The sequence below is a fragment of the Tenrec ecaudatus genome, chromosome 6 (assembly GCF_050624435.1).
Source record: "Tenrec ecaudatus isolate mTenEca1 chromosome 6, mTenEca1.hap1, whole genome shotgun sequence".
Classification (NCBI taxonomy): Eukaryota; Metazoa; Chordata; class Mammalia; order Afrosoricida; family Tenrecidae; genus Tenrec; species Tenrec ecaudatus.
Genome location: NC_134535.1, coordinates 153,283,826 through 153,302,576, shown reverse-complemented (window position 1 = coordinate 153,302,576; position 18,751 = coordinate 153,283,826). Strand labels below are relative to the sequence as shown.

The 18,751-nt window shown below is 38.3% G+C and overlaps 1 protein-coding gene across 2 annotated transcripts in view; it reads right to left on the bottom strand.

Moving 5' to 3' along the window:
• USP6NL (USP6 N-terminal like) overlaps window positions 1-18,751 on the bottom strand; it is a 167,246-nt gene that overhangs the window by 132,921 nt on the left and 15,574 nt on the right. For both annotated transcript variants that reach the window (XM_075552389.1, XM_075552390.1), the window contains exon 2: window positions 12,620-12,706. In XM_075552389.1, coding sequence (XP_075408504.1) covers window positions 12,620-12,623 — 4 coding nt within the window. In that variant the 5' untranslated portion in view covers window positions 12,624-12,706. The remainder of the gene's footprint in view (window positions 1-12,619; window positions 12,707-18,751) is intronic.

Genomic DNA, 18,751 nt, shown 5'->3' with positions numbered 1-18,751 from the left:
GCAAAATAAATAATGACTATTCAAGGGTACTAATTTGGAATATATATGGATCTTTCATTCCCTTCTAAACTGTTAATTGCCAAGAGAATACTAAATGACCGAAAGGATATCTACGTTTAGAGGAGTAGTATTTCTGAAAGACAGCAGGACTTCAATTCTAACTCAGAGCAAGGAAAATGGGTTCAAAAACCTCGAAAACTATGTGCGACCAGGTTTGTTAATTTAGCTTAGTCAAAAGACAAAACGGTATATGATAGTATTTCCACCATCCCCCCACCACCCACCCCCCACTGTCTTAATCATTAATTTTCAAGCTACAAAAAATCTTACTGAGACTGTCTCGTCCAGTCCCCATGTGTACTCGTGAGAAACTAAGGCTTAGAAAAGTCAGGTTACTTGCCACACTTAGCACAGTAGTTAGCAGCAAAGCCGAAGTTCCAACCTGGGTCTCTACACTCACAGGTTTTGAAGAGAATTGATTAACACTGGAAAGCCTGCTGCTCTCAGATTAGAATTTTAAAGAGTTCCCCTCAAGAATGACCTTACAACAATTAGGAAGAGGCCATCTGGAGCACCCAGGTGTGTGTTACACTAAATTAATTTAATGTAAGTTGATTTGCATACCAAGTTCATTTTATATGATGTTTTATTGACATAAAAGAAATATTTTATTTAAAGGCCTTCTAAGAGTGTGAAATAATCGGTAAATTGTTTGAATGGTTAAGATTGAAACTAGCAAAAGTAATTCAGAAGCTTTCAGTTAAGGCTGAGCATTTCAATTACTTTAGAGAAAAGTAGATTTTTACAGAAAATGTTTTGTTTAAAACACTAAGGGCATGCATCCGAACAGCAAACTGAGCAAAGAAATCTCTAGAGAATACCAAAAACAGACTTTGGGGCCAGGGCGTGGCACCCCAGCAGATTCTAACAGAAAACACTCAGAAAGGTCAACAAACAGATCTTAAACACATTTACAGGTTTTCCTTTTTTTGTCATTGCTTTTGTTGTTGTTTTTGTTTTGTTTTGTTTTGTTCTGTCTTGGTTTTGTGCATAGTATTACCTCTGCAGGTCTATCTAGATAAGATAGATACATGGGATAAACAATCTGGCTGAGAAAAATCACAACAGGACCTACAGTTTGGGGAGGGGAGAGGAGGGTCAAGTGGGAGGGGGAGGTGCGGGAAAGGAAGTAGGTGTTAACAAACACAAGGACAAGGGAACAACAATTAATCCAAAATCCAAAGCAAGGAGGGTGTAGGAAGCCTGGTAGGGCTTGATTAAGAGCAATGTAACCAAGAGGAATTACTGAAACCCAAATTAAGGCTGATCATGATACTGGGACAAGAGGAAAGTAAAGGGAAATAGAGGAAAGAACTAGGAGGCAAAGGGCCCTTATAGAAGTCTAAATGCAAGCATATACATATGTAAATATATTTATATATGACAATGGGGAATAAATCTTTGTGCATATATTTATAGGTTTAATATTAAGGTAGCAAGCAGATGGACATTGGTCCTCTACTCAAGTTCTCCCTCAATGCAAGAATTCTTTGTTCTATTACACTAGCATTTCATGATGCTCACCTTCCCAACATGATCACTGAAGACAAAGCGGGTGTATAAGCAAATGTGGTGAAGAACGCTGATGGTGCCTGGCTATCAAAGGATATAGCGTCTGGGGACTTAAAAGCTTGAAGATAAATAAGCAGCCATCTAGCTGAGAAGCAACAAAGCCCACATGAAAGAAGCACACCAGCCAGTGTAATCACGAGGTGTTGATGGGATCAGGTATCAGGCATCAAAGAACAAAAAATCATCACTGTGAATGAGGGTGGGGGAGTGTGGAGTGGAAACCCAAAGCCCATCTGTAGGCAACTGGACATCCCTTACCGAAGAGTCACGGGGAGGAGACAAGCCAGTCAGAGTGTCATATAGCACTGAAGAAACATACAACTTTCCTCTAGTTCTTTAATGCTTCCTCCCCACCCCACTATCATGATCCCAATTCTACCTTAAATGTCTGGCTAGATCAGAGGATGTACACTGGTACAGATAAGAACTGGAAATGCAGGGAATCCAGGACAGATAAACCCCTCAGGACCAATAATGAAAATAGCGATAGCAGGAGGGTAAGGGGCAAGGGATAGAAAGAGGTTACCAATCACAAGGATCTACATATAACCCCCCTCACTGGGGGACAGACAACAGCAAAGTAGGCGAAGGGAGACGTTGGACAGTGTAAGACATGACCAAAAAAATAATTTATAAATTAGCAAGGGTTTGTGAGGGAGGGGGTGCTGAGGGGGTTGGGCAATGAGGAGCTGATCCCAAGGGCTCAAGTAGAAAGAAAATGTTTTGAGGATGATGATGGCCACAAATGTACAAATGTGCTTGACACAATGGATGTATGTATGGATTGTGGTAAGAGTTGTACAAGCCCCCAATAAAATGATTTTTAAAAGAAAATATTTTAATTATAAATCAATTTCTTTTATATGTATATTAGGATGAAAAAGAACCAAGAGAATGAAAAAAACAAGTGTAAATAATGGATAAATTTAGATTAAAATGTATGTGGGGTTTTCTGGTGCTACAAGAGGGCTTCAAAGAGTTTGCAGGAAATTTCCATTATATTTTCGAAAAGTTTCCCACCAACTTTTCTCCCTCTATTTTCATAACTTTTATGTAGATTCACTATTGTAAAATATTATATTTAAGTTTCAAACCATATCCTAAAAGTAAATTGAAATACTATAATTGAATACACAGTAAATAAGTACATTACATTAAATTCCTATTTTACTTCCAGTGGCATCAAACTAACAATAACTCACTTTTCTGAAGCAATATAAATGATCTAAAATCAAAGTTTAAGACCAAACCCACTGCAGTGGAATCAATTCCAACTCAAAATAACCCTATATAAGGTTTCTTAGATTGCACATCTTTACAGGAACAGACAGCCCATCTTTTCCCAAGGAGCAGCTGGTGTGCTTAATCCAACAACCTTGCACTTAGAAGACCAACACTTAGCCAACAAAGTGACCAAAGTTCCTATAATGATCAATATTAACACAATGAACTAGGTAGTTCATACGGAGAAAAATATGCAGAGCCACTAAAACTGACCTACTGAATTTACTGAGAGGCCATTTTTGCTAGCATTCTTTTTTTGGCCTTACCTACAAAATGTTGCTGCCCTGCACTGATCAGCTCCATAAGATGTTTTTCAATAGGGACTTACCTACTAAGTGTTCTTAGGCCCCTCACAACCAAAACATCCCCACACATTTTCAAATTCACCTTAGGCTGGTAAGACTCACTAGTTATATATTCCATTTAAAACCTTATATTCCAAAATCTAAATTCTATATTCTAAAATTTAAATTTGCCAAACATAAATGAATGTTTGTATTACACACACACACACACACACACAAAATCACTGCCATCAAGTCCAACTCACAGTCCCTTTATAAGAGGACTTCTTTCAAGATACCTTTTAAGGACTAGCACACCAGTATTTACAATGTAATGCAGTTTCTGTTATCACTCTACTTCTACCCAATTTCTCAAGTAACACAGCATTTCCACAAAACAGGGGCATACGAAGGGTTACCCCCCAAAATAACCAATGCTCATTTGGGATTTTTTATGTGAGGGGATAGTGCATTTGGAGTTCATTCCACCAGGTCACACTGTGTAACAGTGTGTGACAAAAAAGGCCTGATTTGTGGCAGATGGGGGATTGGTTTTGCCATTACGACAATGCACCTGCTCATGGAGCCATCTCGGTGCACCCGTTTTTGGCAAAAAAAAAAATAGCATACCTGCCTTGCCCCAGGCATCTGACTCACCTGACCTAACTCCTTGAAACTTTTTGTCTCCTCAAATGAAGAGTGACAGGAAAGGACAGCAATTTGACATAGAAAAGGTGAAGAAAAAAAACAACAGAGGTGCTGTCAGCCATCCAAACAGATGATTTTGAAAAATATATCCAAGAATGGAATCGCAGATTTGACAAATGTATTAAGTATAATGCAGAGTACTTTGAAGGTGATAAGGTTGTTTGTTTAAAAAATAAATAAATTTTAAACAAATAGCTTTGGGGAAAATATTCTGGTTTGGGGGAAGTACCCCCTCATATATCTAGGTAGCATATTGTTGTTGAAAGGCATTTTAGCCAATACTTAAAGACATTTTATGGTTACATCCTGCATGATTTTAATTCTAGTTAATACGATTGAGCAGAACCCTTATGCCACTACTCGAGGATTTATTAATCTACTCAACTACTTTTTTTTCCAATTACTTTTAACATTACCTACTCACAAATGTAAAAACAAACTGCCCTTCACCATGAACTGTTTGTCTCAAGAATGTCTTCTAATCACCATCTAACAAAATAATGCCTTGAGTAAATAAAGAGCTTCCCTTTACTCTATTAGAAAACCTACAGCTCAATTTATTCAAGGCTATTATCTTTTCCTCAGTTAAAGGAGGAAGTTTCAGGGCCAAAAGTGATTTCAAAATGTCTATTCCATGGTTTAGGCCAAAGGGCAGAATGAAATACCCAAATATCACAAAGAACACACTCCTGGATTGCCCAATCAGGAGAACTGACATCAGAAAGGATTTTTAAAAAACATGCCTTGTTTTGGGGCAACAATAAAACAAATGATATAGAGAAATAAAAATGTATAAATTGGATCATTATTTTTAACTTAAAGCTGGAAGAAATAAAATTAACTTGTACCCTCAATTACTTTTATTTGTTTTTGTTTTATTTGTTGGTACTGTAGGGGCTTCATTTTTAACATAGTCTATCAAAATAATAGCTTAGGAGTTCTATGGCACTGCCTTTCATACAAACTTCTCTTGTTATTGTAACCTCCACTAAAGATCTGAGAGATCCATTTCAAAGTATAGGCACAGTTTGAATATAACAGCTTTATTTCATCTCTAGCACCATCTACAAAATGAAATGGATAAATGTGATCATTGTTAAACATGGCACAATGTGCAAATACAGAAAAACAAGAACTTTTAAGTCCTGAAAATGAAAAAGCTTTTTGTATACTGTAATAAAGCTAACAATCCACAATGGCATGCATAATACCATAATGGCATTAGATAATGCATTTTTAATAAAATATTTAATCTCCAAATCTGACAGAATATTTATAGGATCTAGAAGAAAAACTAAAACCATCTTTCTTAATGTTTCATGATGTGGAAAGAATTGGGAAATCCTCCATAGATAAATCCACTTAGGCATACAAGTATACAATTTTCATTTTAAAGCTGAAAAAAATATTTTAGTTACCCATCATTCTGACCCACCTCTAGGCTTGCAAATGCTATCTGGACTTTAATGACTAAGCCATTAAAGTGGGAAGCACCCACGTGTAAGTGAAATGTTTCTTGAGGATCCCAGATAAGCACTTAAACTTGACCCAGGTGAGCACTGCCAGAGCCTACACTGTCTTTTCCTGCGCATCTCGCTTGAGCTCCCTGAAGTCTCTAGGTGTTCTAACTTACCTTCCTAAAGTTCCTTCCCCACACTGTGACCCCCTAGGTCTCTGAAAGCACTCTGCAAGAGTGCCACGCAGCTCCTGAGAAGCAGAATGGAGCCACTGAGCCAAAAGCATAACCTAGGAAATGAGATGGCTTTTACAATGTTCCACCCCAAACCACCTCCAATTAAAAGAAATTAAGTAATAAAAATTATTTGCTGTGATCCTGAAACTGTTGTTTATTTATCTTTAAGATATAGCCTAAACAGACACCATGCTTGCTAAGTAAGCACTGCTTCAAATTGTCTCTTAGCTGCTACTATTTAGCCCCTTCCATAAAGCCAGATAAATTCACTCAACCACCACCTCCATCAAGGCAATTCATTCCAATTCATAGCAGCCCTAGAGAAGAGCGTTCCACGAACTGCTCCTTAAAGTTTCCTCAAAGTCTCATTGAATATCCACTCTTAATGCTTCCCCACCCCACCCCACTACCATGACCCCAATTCTATCTTACCAATGGTACAGATAATGGCTTGAAATACAGGGAATCCAGAACAGATAAACCCCTCAGGACTAATATGGGGAGCAGCGATACTAGAAAGGTAAGGGGAGGAGGAAGGGGGCATAAGGAGGAACCGATCACCATGACATATGGCCCCCATCCCAGGGGTCGGACAGCAGAAAAATGGGTGAAATGACACAGCAGTCAATGTAAAACATGAAAAAAAAATTATAAATTATCAAGGGGTCATGGAGGAGGGACGGGGCGGGGGGAAGGTAGGAGGGGAAAAAGGAGGAGCTGATAAGAGGGGCTCAAGCAGAAAGAAAATGTTTTGGAAAATATGATGACAACATATGTAAAGATATGTTTGACAATATGTTTGGATTGTGGTAAGAGATGTAAAATCCCCAATAAAATTTAAGAAATATATATATACACTCTTAAATCCTCAAATGTAGGCATCTTAAAGGTACCACTGGCAATAGCATCTGATTGCTAAATATGTATTCCTATAATATAAAGCTGATTTTATTCAGATATAAATACATAGATACAGAGACACACAAATGTCTGTACCGTGCTTCTCTGCTGCTCCCATCACCAACCCCCTCAAAAAAATAAGGACCCTGACAAGAAGGGTTTTTAAAAGTTTGTGGAAAAACTCCATAATCTTTTCATTTCATGTTTCCACGAACTATTTGAAGCCCTCTCTTGTCCTCAGTTCCTCCCTTTTTGAAAGCTCACAATTCACTAGTATTTACACAGATGGTAGACCACAACAACACTCCTGGATCTATCCTTACAATGACAGAACCACTCAAGAATAGTTTATATCCCAGAAAGAAATCAAGTTGACAAAAACAAGAAATGTAACTCAAAAATCTGTTTCAAAATGAATCTGAACAGAATTGAAAACCAAGAACTTGTGTTGTTTAAAGGTTAATGTAATGGTATGTCAAAAGTATTCCTACTAGGGTTCCAGTTCATAAATACACGTGTTTATTCTAAACTAAACTTTAAATATGTCTCTGTGTCGGGGGTGGCTGCACACAAGTTCTCTCGAAAATACACAAAATTCTATATGAAACGGTAGAGTTAGAACTACTGCCTTCAGAAGTATGTAGATCTAGACAGAGGCTAGGGCAAGAAACAACAGCTACACATTTTAGTGTTGTCTTTAAAAAAGTTTCTATGAGTTTGAAACAATACATTTTTTACTTACCCTCATCCTATTTAAATACTTCCTATAGTGAACTCTTTTCATTTACACCTAACAAAAAATGTCTGTCAGAGTAAGTTTTTCAGAATAAAATGTTAAATTTATCCTGCCATTGACCCTGACCCTGAGTTGGTCTCCTATTGCTTGACCTCTCACAACTCCCCCAATTTGTATACTCCAAAATACTCGGCTACCTGGCCCCTGTGCACCTTTTTACCCACTTCTGAAGGATGCCTTCTCCTGTAGACATGCCATACCTTCGCCCACCCACACGTCTCAATCAATAAATAATGCATGCACATTACTGAGGAACACCTGAATCTATGCAATAATTAGGAGTGCTAATTAAGTGCCAGACACAGTATTTGTTATTAGTGATAAAGTAGATTTTGCTCTCTAGAGCTTAAAGACTAGAGAAAGAGAAGCAGCAGAGTAACGGGCAATTTTAAAACTGTGGTAGGTACTAGGAGACAAGAAGACTTCTGTGAAGAAGCGGGGAAGGGATCAGCAAGCAGTGTGTGTATAACAGGAACTTTAGAAAGAATTACCTAGTGTTTAGAGTAAAAGACTAAAAATAATAAAATTTCATCTTAATTGTGATACTAAGTTTATATTTAAAATTACGTTAATAACAGTGGCTAACACACACAAAAAATGCCTTACACCAGCCTGTTTGCCACTGAGCCGATTCTAAGCTAGAGAGAGTGCAGGGCAGAGTAAAATTGCCTGGGAAGGTTTCCAAAGCCGTTCCAGAAGTCCCTACTGAAGAAGACTGCCACAGCTCTATCCAGCTGAGCACTTCACCACTGCGCCAGCATGCCTCCTCCAAATAGCTGAGCATGTGTGTATTTCTGTTTAAACTGTAAGCCACTCTCAAGCTTTCAGGATGACACTGTTCATTCTTTGTCATTCCCCCTCCTTTCTACCAAACACATAGCAATCATAAATAAAGTACAAAAACAAATCACTAAACTAACAATGGCCACGCCCCAAAACGTGCTAAGCATGTCGGTGGATCAGAAATCTAACAAAGAGACACAATGTGTGAGTCACACTGAAGCCACAAAGCCTACTGACTGGGCTCTGGCTCTCTCAAAGAAGGAAAAGGCAACAGGAAGTTTGATGCTGTGAGGTAGCTGAAAACAAAATGTTCCTATGAAGCAGGGTCTTTGCTTTAAAAGCAGAGGCTGAGGTGGCTGTCTGCCTTGGAGCTGAAGCCAGACTAGAGAAGACTCTGCTGCTAACTGCACTGAAGCCAGAGCAGACAGGAAGACCTGCTGCCAGCTGCCTCAGTGACCACAGCTGTGACATCGCCGACATCACCATGAGGTTGGGGCTCTGACCCACTCACACAGACCCTGATTATCATCTGGGAACTCCAAACTCAGGACGAAACAACTACAACATGGCTAAACTGGCAGGAAAATGCACAAAGAAAGGGGGGAAATATTTCATCATGTGCCTGCAAAATAATAGCATGTCAAGAAAACATCAATAATATCAGCTATCATCACATAAATTCAAGAAAAAATTAATCAAGTGATAACAAAAGAAGACTTTTTTAAAACTAAGGATGTAAAGATACATAGAGGTAAAAACATAAAGAGATTACACAATACATATTATGTTTGTTTAATTATGTAGTTCAATTCAAATACACAGTAAACTAAGGAGAAATGAAAATAAACCAGTGGATTGAAAAAAGTAGTATTTGAAAATCTTCCAGAATAAAAGATATTCACTGAAATTAAGATGTATTGCTATAGTTCAGGTACTACTGATTACCTGCCAAGCTATCCCCACCAACAGTTCGTTGTACTGTGGTATCTTGTGTGTTCCTGTCAAACACCAGCAAGGTGACCCACAGTGTACGGACTTCAGCAGGGAATCTAGATTAAGAACTGGCTACAAAGACAGAATAGGCTGTCCTCTCCAGAGGAATTAGCCACTGCAAACCCTATCGACAGCATCGAAACACTGTCAGTTATAAAAATAATAAAAACAAGTTCATGTGAGCCAAAATACAACTTTGAGTATATCCCACGCAAATTTCAAGAACAGATTTGAAGCATTAAACACCAATGACAGTAAACCTGATGAGGTGTGTGATGACATCAAGAATATGCACAAAGACAACAAAAGGTCATTAGAAAGGCAGGATTGAAAGGAAAGAACCAAGTAGAAGTCAGAAGAGACTCTGAAACTTGCTCTTAAACGTGGAGCAGCTAAGGCACATGGAAGAAATGATGAAGTCAATGAACTGAACAGAAAACTTTCCAGGGCAGCTCAAGAAGACAAGGCAAAATATTATAATGAAATGTGCAAAGACCTAGAATTAGAAACCAAAAAAGAAGAATATGCTCAGCATATTTTAAACTGAGAAAACTCAAGAAAAAATTTGAGCCTCGAGTTACCACATTCAAAGATTCTATGGGCAAAACATTGACTGATGCAGGACACACCTAAAGATGGAAAGCATACACAGAGTCGCTGTGCCAAAACCAACGAGCTGACAGTCCACCACTTCAGACGGTGTCTAGGAGTAAGACTCAACGGTACTGAAGCTGTGCTGAGCCATAAACAAGACTCCATGAATTGATGGCACACCAACTGAAATGTTTCAACAAACTGAAGAATTCACTCTTCTATACTAGGAAATTTGGAAGACAACTATCTACATACTCGTGTATAAGCCGAGTTTTTTCAGCACATTTTTAATGCAGTTTTTGTAGCGTAATTAGGTGTCTCAGCTAATATTCGGGTCGGCTTATACTCGAATATATACAGAACTTGGTGAACTGACTGGAAGAGATCCGTATTGGTAGCCATTCCAAAGAAAGGTAGCCCAAGAGAATATACAAATTACAGGACAATATCATTGACATCACATATAAGTAAAAGTTTGCCAAAAGTCATCCAACAAAAGATGGAGCAGTGCACTGGCAGGGAGCGGCCAGGGGCTCAGGCCAGATTCAGAAGAGGATATGGAGCAGGGATATCACTGCTGATGCCGGATGAAAGCAGAAAATACGAGAATGATGTTTACTTGTGTTTCATTTACTATGCAAAGGCATTCGACTGTGAGGATCATAACAAACTATGGAGAGCCTTAAGAAGAATGGAGGTGATTTTTTGTGACCCGCGATGCTCTGAAATAAAATGAAAATAGAAAAAAATTGTTATGAAGAAAATAGAGCTTAGGGGAGATCGCGGCAATACCGAACACACAATTCCATCATTAACCCTTTAACTACTGAAGATGAGCATGCACGTGGCCCAGTGCCTTTCCTGGGGGGCTATGGACATGTATAAACGTGCTGACTCAGCTCCAGCGACATCTGGAAGCGATATGTCTACCACTCTCAGTGTCACATAATGTAAACAGATCCCAATAGCAAGAAGGTTAAAAAGAGCACTCTGGGTTGTGCTGTTATGAATCATACCTAGCAGCAGCGCTAGTTAGCATTTTTAGAGGGAAGCCATTACGATTATGCATCATGTTTGACAGCTATCCTACATTTGGTGTTTTTTATTAGTTACTTTTCTATATTTTCTGGTCACAACCTAAGTGTTTGACAGGGATATATCTTCTCAGTTGGACACAAAATAAGGAAAAATGAAGAAAAATCAATGCATTTGAACTATGATTCTGGCAAACAATACTGAAAGGACCAGAGACTGCCAACAGAATAAGGAAATCTGTTATGGACCAAGTGCAGCCAGAATGCCCCTGAGATGTAAAGATAGGGAGACTTCATCTCAAGTAGTTTGGACATGTGGTCAGGAGAGACCAGTCCCTAGAGAAGGACGTCATCCTTGGTAAAGTAGAAAGGCAGCAAAAAGAGAGGAAGGCCTTTGACAAGATGGACTGACCCCGTGGCTGTAACAATGGGCTCAGACATAAGAACAATCGCGATGATGGTTTAGGCCAGCAGTGTTCGGTTCTATTGTACATGGGGTGACAATGAGTCAGAACCGACTCAATGACATCCAACAAGTCATCCTTCCCCTCTCATTGTCGCCTAACGGATTCTCCCATTTTAAGGGCAGAATGCCAAAACACTGTGTTACTCACCGAGTTTCAAGACAAACAGTACGTGGTACCTTGCCTCAAAAATAATCCCATTTGAGATCATTGCTGCTGACAACACAATGAGTGCAAAGTGCAATGCAATTTTGTTTTCCAACAATGGAAGAATATTCAGTTAAAATGTTTGGCACTCCTTTTTCAATTTTCATGACTTCAGATTACCATGTTCACTAGGTGGCATTTCACATAAATTGTTTATTCATGTCTATTTCAATGTTTTCAGCAACTACTCTTATTTATTGGAAGGACACCACTTAAAAATCTTAAAAGGCAAAAGACCACTTGATGTGATGCTATTCTTAGGAGAAAGCACTTAAAAATTTCACATCATCATCAAACTTCATACCAACTACCTAATGAGTTACTTAAATTGACAACGAGAAATGGTTCTCTCTTCATATTGAAATAACCAGAATCAATTTGAATAACGTGCAAACATTTTTTAACCTCTCAACATTCCAATCCATTAAGAAATAGCCCATTCCATCACAAAGTTTCTATCATCAGAAAATACAAATTTGTGTAAAGTACATCAAACTGTCAAAGAATTCCAGGTAGGGTAAAATCTCAATTCTTTGCTTACCCTCTAAAAGAAAACTAATAACACAAAATATTAAAATTCAATTATTCTATTCACAATGAGTAGATAGGAAGAACAGAAAATATTTCATATTACCCCCACATACATAATATACTTTTACACACATATCATGGGGCTTCAGAAAGTTCATAGGAAAATTCTGTTATCCATTTTCCCATCAATTTTTTAAAGCCCCCTCATATATATCCCCTTACAACTAAATGGTAAAATTTTTATCAACTTGGGAAAGTCTATAACATAACATTTCTTTTACCAGCAACTGACAAGCAGATGGGTTTTTCCTCCTCTTAGAGTATGAACTCATACTAGACAATGAGTAAATTTCAGACAATGAAACGCCATGTTAATCATTGCTAAACAGCAATTTTCCTACTCATGTTTCTATAGTTATTCAATAGCTATCAATAGAACATTTGAGACAGTAAGACTAAATCAAACAAAAAGCTAATGATAGATTTCGCTCATCGTATTTAACTTCGTGGAATAAAGCAAACATCAAAAAAGTATCTACTTGTTTTATTTTAATTAAAAAAATGTGCAATATTGGGATAAGCCATAGATTACTCAATCACTGATGAAGTGAAATAATTCCAATTTGTCCAGCAAGGAATGTGTTTTTTCTTTTCTTTGTCTGCAGATTACAAATGCTCCCTATGCCCTTGGAAATGAATGACAGAAGCCCACTTACTCATGACTGGAGATGTCTCTGTCTGTTGTCCAAATCAGGTGTTAAACCAGAATTTGCTGTCCAAGAGTTCTCAGAGGAATACATGTCCTAGCCAAAAAAAAACAAGAAGAAAGAAAACATATTTAAGGTCAATGCTTTAAGTTTTCTAAAAGAAACAGAGGGAAATAATTTGTTTCAAAATCTTTCTACCACTTCCAGAATTCTTTGTAGTTAATATGTTAAAGATAAAACACTGGTTACCTATCTTAAAGGACAAATCAATTCACATTTTCCATTTTTTGGAGATAAATTCTTTCTAGAGAAAATAACACGTCTGCATTAACTATATACAATGCAGAAACTTAATAATGGGTATTCTTTGTGTCTGCCTGAGACACTAAGAGCATTATACAAAGAATTTCTGATTTTGAAGTATAGTTAAGGGTACAATATTCGCCCTATGTGTACACTTTGCTTGCGCTGTAACAAATGTGGGAAGTAGAAATTTACAAAATGAAAAGAGATTGCATCAACATTTATATGCACAACATGGCTCATACATTGTAATTAGCAATAGCATATAATCATAGTGCTGCCATGTAATCACCTGACTCCCCATCAGACATGCTTTCTTCTTTATCTGCAAAGTAGATACTGTTAAATGATGTTCATTTCCAGATAACCCAGTGATCCCAATGGAAATGAGAAGGTATATGGAAAATCTAAAACAACATATAATCCTCTTGATAGTTTAAGAACATGATGAAAGCTTCTCACAATATGCTTTCTTGATGGTCCCTGATTTAGTCTATCACATTTCTTTTTCCCTCCTAGGAAGAAGGACACGACCACCTGGAGCCTACTGAAGGAGGACTTGGGAATGAGGACTTCGAAAGGCACTCCCTTGTTAAAAATACACAAAGTAACTAAATGTTCGCAGACGATCTAAGAGTTGACTTCAGTTTTGTATTTGCAGAGTCAAGTGTCTTTGCCCAAGGACACCTCTGTTCATTTTATCTCAAAATTTGCTTCTTGGTTTTGGTTTAAATTTTAATTTCTTAAACAGTAACATAATGCACCTTGTATTATTGTGTGCCCATTTCATGCTCATAATCATAACCAATCCCAAAACCAAATCCACTGCCATCAAGGCGATTACCACTCATAGCATAAGCATAAAAAGTCTAATAAATGCTTATTCAAGTATTAAAGTGATTCCTATGTTAACATTCTTCTCAGCACTAAAACAGTAACTTCAAAAACATCACGACAATAAAATGTATGAGCACTGGATTTATAACCTTACCATCTGAAGTGGTGAGTGTACACAGTTTTACAATTCACGAATACAGCAACAACGCATGTGCTAGAATTCATGGAACATGTCATGAAGTCAGACGTAGAAACATATTTGCAAACTGAGCTTACTTGTTCAAGACTAATCACAGCTTTAAAATGTAGAACTTCCCACCTCTTTTGAAGAAGTCCTATCCATTCTTCTAAGCAATAAGGCAGCTCAGTTACACTTAAGACAAAATTTAGATTCCTTTTCTTCTCCCCTAAACACTCTCCTCTCACTACACTTACAAAAATGAAAGGAAAGCCTTTCGTTTTCACCCTATCTGAAATGGAGAAAACTGCTCTAAATCTACAGTTTCACATGTAAGGCATTTCTGCAAAAAACTTGCCTATAACCTTGCATTTTCCAGAGAATATATGGCCACTGCCAGCAAGATCTATTTTTAGCATGATCATTTATACTCATGTTAACCTAAGATGTTTTTTTTTTCAAGCGCCTTCTTGAACTTTAGCAATAAAACTTGACATGTATGAATCATAAGGCAAGGTGTAGGGAGAGTCAATCCTGATGGAGAACTCAGACCTAGTTAAAAGCAAAGCAAGTTTCGGTGCATCCTATAATTTACTACATGTGCTAAACATGGTCTAAAACTACTTGACCCTTTGAGGGAGTTCAAATCTCAGGAAGTAGCTGAAAGGATTTCTGACATTTATAATGCAAGCTACCAGTAGTCCTGATTTTAATTATTTTGAAGTTTCAATGTAACAGAATTACAAACCACATCATTTGGTATCATATTCTAGTGTCCTTACTATTTCAGGAGGCTAAACTAACATTTCACTGCACAATACCTTGTCCTACAAATGAAATTTTTAAAATCACAATCTCCACCACCAAAAGCTGATATGATCTGCATTCTCTGCACTCATCAGAAATTATAATTTATAAGAATAAAACTTGCCTACACTGAAGGTCAAAAACCCTCTCACCACCATTCCCTATGACTGACCCAAGTCTGTGGTGGCCTTGGTTTTGGTTTCCATCCACTTTCAAGATATGTTCCCGCTAACAACAAGTGCTCTCACATGAATGAAACCGTGGTACACAGATGGGCATCAAGAAGCTAAAGGTGAGAGCATCTTGACATCTTCAGCCAGGGTTCTGGTCTGACTTTTTGCATCCTAGAATACCAAGTGCAAATGAGTTACTTGATTCCTTCTCACTCCTAATTTTTAACGACATGGTGTCAGTTTCCATTAGAAGAACTTCTATTACTTTTTTTGTGAACTTTTCCATTTTTATCATATAGCATGGTAAGTAGATCTCCAACTAAAAATAAAGCTGCTAATGATTTTCCCCCAAAAGATTTTTGTACTCAAACAGCTTGGAAACACTCACACTTCATGACACCAAAAAATGCTTCGTGAAGTACAAGAAGCATCCTTTTAAGTACACAGCCAACCTCACAAGAAATGTAAGAGACCAAACAATGAAGCACAACCACAAATACAGACAGACTGGCAAGTGGGCAAATTCCCGAGAGGCACTCTCAGTCTCCCAGAGCCAAGCTGCAGTGCCACTAAACACACGGGGCTACATAAATTGACATTAAGGGAGTTATGCAAAGTTTTACATTGCATTCCTCAGACATAATAGTCACATGTGGCTATTGGCTATCATACTGTACACCACAGATTGAGGACATTTCTGTCAATGTTTAAAATTCGATAGTAAAATACTGAACCACTTTCCATTGAACAATCAGGGGTAAAACAGAGGACAAAGTCTCAGGCTATGCAATTTGCAAAATTGAACTCCACAGATAACCACATAACACCTGCATCCATGAAGCACTGCACCTTCAAAGAAAGGAAAAACTAGGAAGAAAAATCTACTCTTCAAAGCTAGATGATAAGGAAGAGTGTCCCTTGAATCTGGATGCACTTGTGAGCTGGGAAGGGAAAAGGCAGGAAAGGAAAAGAAGTAGTTCCTGAAAATTTGTAAACAAAAGCCAACCATGACAGAGGCTTCGAGTTCAAGTCCACATTACTCATAATATGTAAAAATTTCCAAGCTACAAAGTAAAGGGCTCCGCTTAATAAACTCCTCAAATGCAGTCTGCTCTGGAGGAAAGCACTCAACGCACATCTCACATGAATTTCCACAGATCAAGCCACAATAATGGTGAGTCCAAAACCAGTAACTATGGAAAATAAACAAGATTCCACAAAAGTGAAAAAGAGCAGTCATATTTTTAATAATAGTACTGTTTTAAAATACCATATATATAAACTGACCCGAATATCTGCCAAGGCACCTAATTTTACCACAAAAACTCCATTAAAAATGTAGTTAGCTTATACTCAAGTATATATGGTTCAGCAGGGAAAAAGCTAATGTATACAAACACTCCAGGGGTGAGGTCTAGGTAGTATGGCAGGGGACAGACCAAATCCAGGGGTACATATGGTAGCCAACTAAAACTGGGGTGGAGGGAGGAAAGGGGAAAGAAAAAAAAAAAAGATGTGTGCTGGGGGAATAGGGCACTGACCCACCCAAGGGGAGGGTATTGTTTGTGTCTTCACAGGGAAAGAGGGACCAGATATAAAGCCAGTGCCAGAAGAATGCAGTGTGCCGGCAAGGAATGGGGAGCCACTGGAATGGGGAGCCACTGGAGGGGCCTGAGGGTTCGACCAGCCACATGGACAACTGCCCCTCACCCCAGAAGAATTTACTTGAGAGGATGGCACTGAAACTGCAGCTAGGGGAGAGGGGCATGTTTGATCAGAACAAATGGGAACAAATGAAGGGGAAGGAAGAGAGTGGAGCACATCCTGGCCCATCAGGCCTAGAGGATGATATCCCCACTCTGAACAGCCAATGGACAGAGGGGACAAGAGGGCTGATCCCACCACAAGACACGCCATAAGATGTACAACCTTGGAAATTTTATGGGGCAGTTTTACTTTGTTCTGTATGGCTGCTATGAGTTGGAATTGATGCGATACTGTCATTTTTATTCTATGTCTAGGTGTCAGTTTCTTTGTGATTTGTATGCTTTGGAATTTTTTAACTTGAATATATGAATTTGTATCTTTCACTAATTCGAGAACATTCTCAGCTATTCTCTCTTTTCATGTTCTCTCTCCATTTGAATGCTCTCTTTCTAAAACTTCAATAAGGTGTAGTCTATAGTCCAGGGGTCCTCAGACTTTTTAAACAGGGGGCCAGTTCACTGTCCCTCAGACCCATTGGAGGGCCGGACTATAGTTTAAAAAAAAAACACCTATGAATAAATTCCTATGAACACTGCACATGTCTTATTTTGAAGTAAAAAAATTAACAGGGCAAAAACACCCGTCGGGCCAGATAAATGTCCTCGGCAGGCCGCATGTGGCCAACAGAAGCAGACTACTAAAGTTTCCTCCGATGGGTTCGAACCACCAACCTTTCAGTTAACAGTTGAGTACTTTAGCTACAGCGCAACCAGGGCTCCCTCAACATATCACAAAAACCAAACTCACAGACATCAAGTCGATGCCAACTAACAACCATAAAACTATAAAGGAAGACAAGGAAATGTTAAACCCCAATTTGAAGCTGACGATTTCCTCAGGACAGTGACAAGACAGGGGCAGCGAGATGGGATCAGATGGAGAAGGAACTGCTTTATGATTTCTGCTGGGAGAAGGGACAACGTGGCCATCATTAGAGTAGGCTTTATGTGACACGTATTATATCTAGTCTCTGTGAATGCTAATATATGACAGCATTTTAATGTGAAAAAGCAAAATGTTTCCAATAAAACCCATAAGTATAATTGTTGTAAATAAAAGTGGTAAATATATGTAACCATAAACATAAAGATACAAATGTATGTGTGCTAAACAATGCTTAAGCCATCAGTAAGAGGGAGACAGTGTAGTGAGTTATTATTTCTTAAAAGATAAATGCCAATGACAGTCAGTTCCACTATAAACTGCAAGGCATTCTTTTATGTGAGACTAATGATTATACATTATCCGCATGCAGTGACAGCTGGCTACCAAAAGAGCTGTACTGTACCGTGCTGTCTGATCTCAGCTGTCTGGATGACAGCAGCTTCCTGTCTCACCTTCACTTTGGGGCAAGCTAAGCTCATTTTCTTCCAGAAAGCCCGAGGTCCAATTCTTCAAAACTGCTACTTGTTGCAATTCTATCTCTAGCAAAGGCGGTGGAAATCTTCCTTCGCTGACATTGTGCATGTGTTTATATACACATGAATAACTGAAATGCCAAATCAAATGAATTGTTCGTTTACATATAATAGACTCTCAGGCATCCATTCAAATTGATTAAAAGAAATGTAATGACAGTGAATGCATGAATGCTCTGAAATGCACTTGACATGACTTTCCCTCAGAGAAATAGCAGCAAGTAGCACCAGATGATTCACAGTGACTCCATAGGACAGAGTACACCTTTCCCTGTGGGTTTCTGAGGCTACAAATCTTTATGAATCAGAAAGCTACATCTTTCTCGTGCACAGCAGCTGGTGGTTTCAAACTGCTGACCTTCCACTTAGCAGCCCAACTCATAACCCACTACCTCCTCCAGGGCACCTTAGAAGGCCTCTCAGAATTGACTCAATGGCAATATGCAAGTAAAATAGGTCAGAATTAACGCAGTGGCTGAGAGTAAGTATCAAAAGTAATTTCTCAGCCAATTAAAATTTTCCTACAGGTTCATAAACCAATACTTAATGATTAATGTTCAGTCTTAAAATACGAATCAGACAATGTAAGAGCAAGTAAAAAAGCATAGCTACAATGGCTCCAGCTCATATAGACAATCAAAGCGTGTTTAAGCATGTT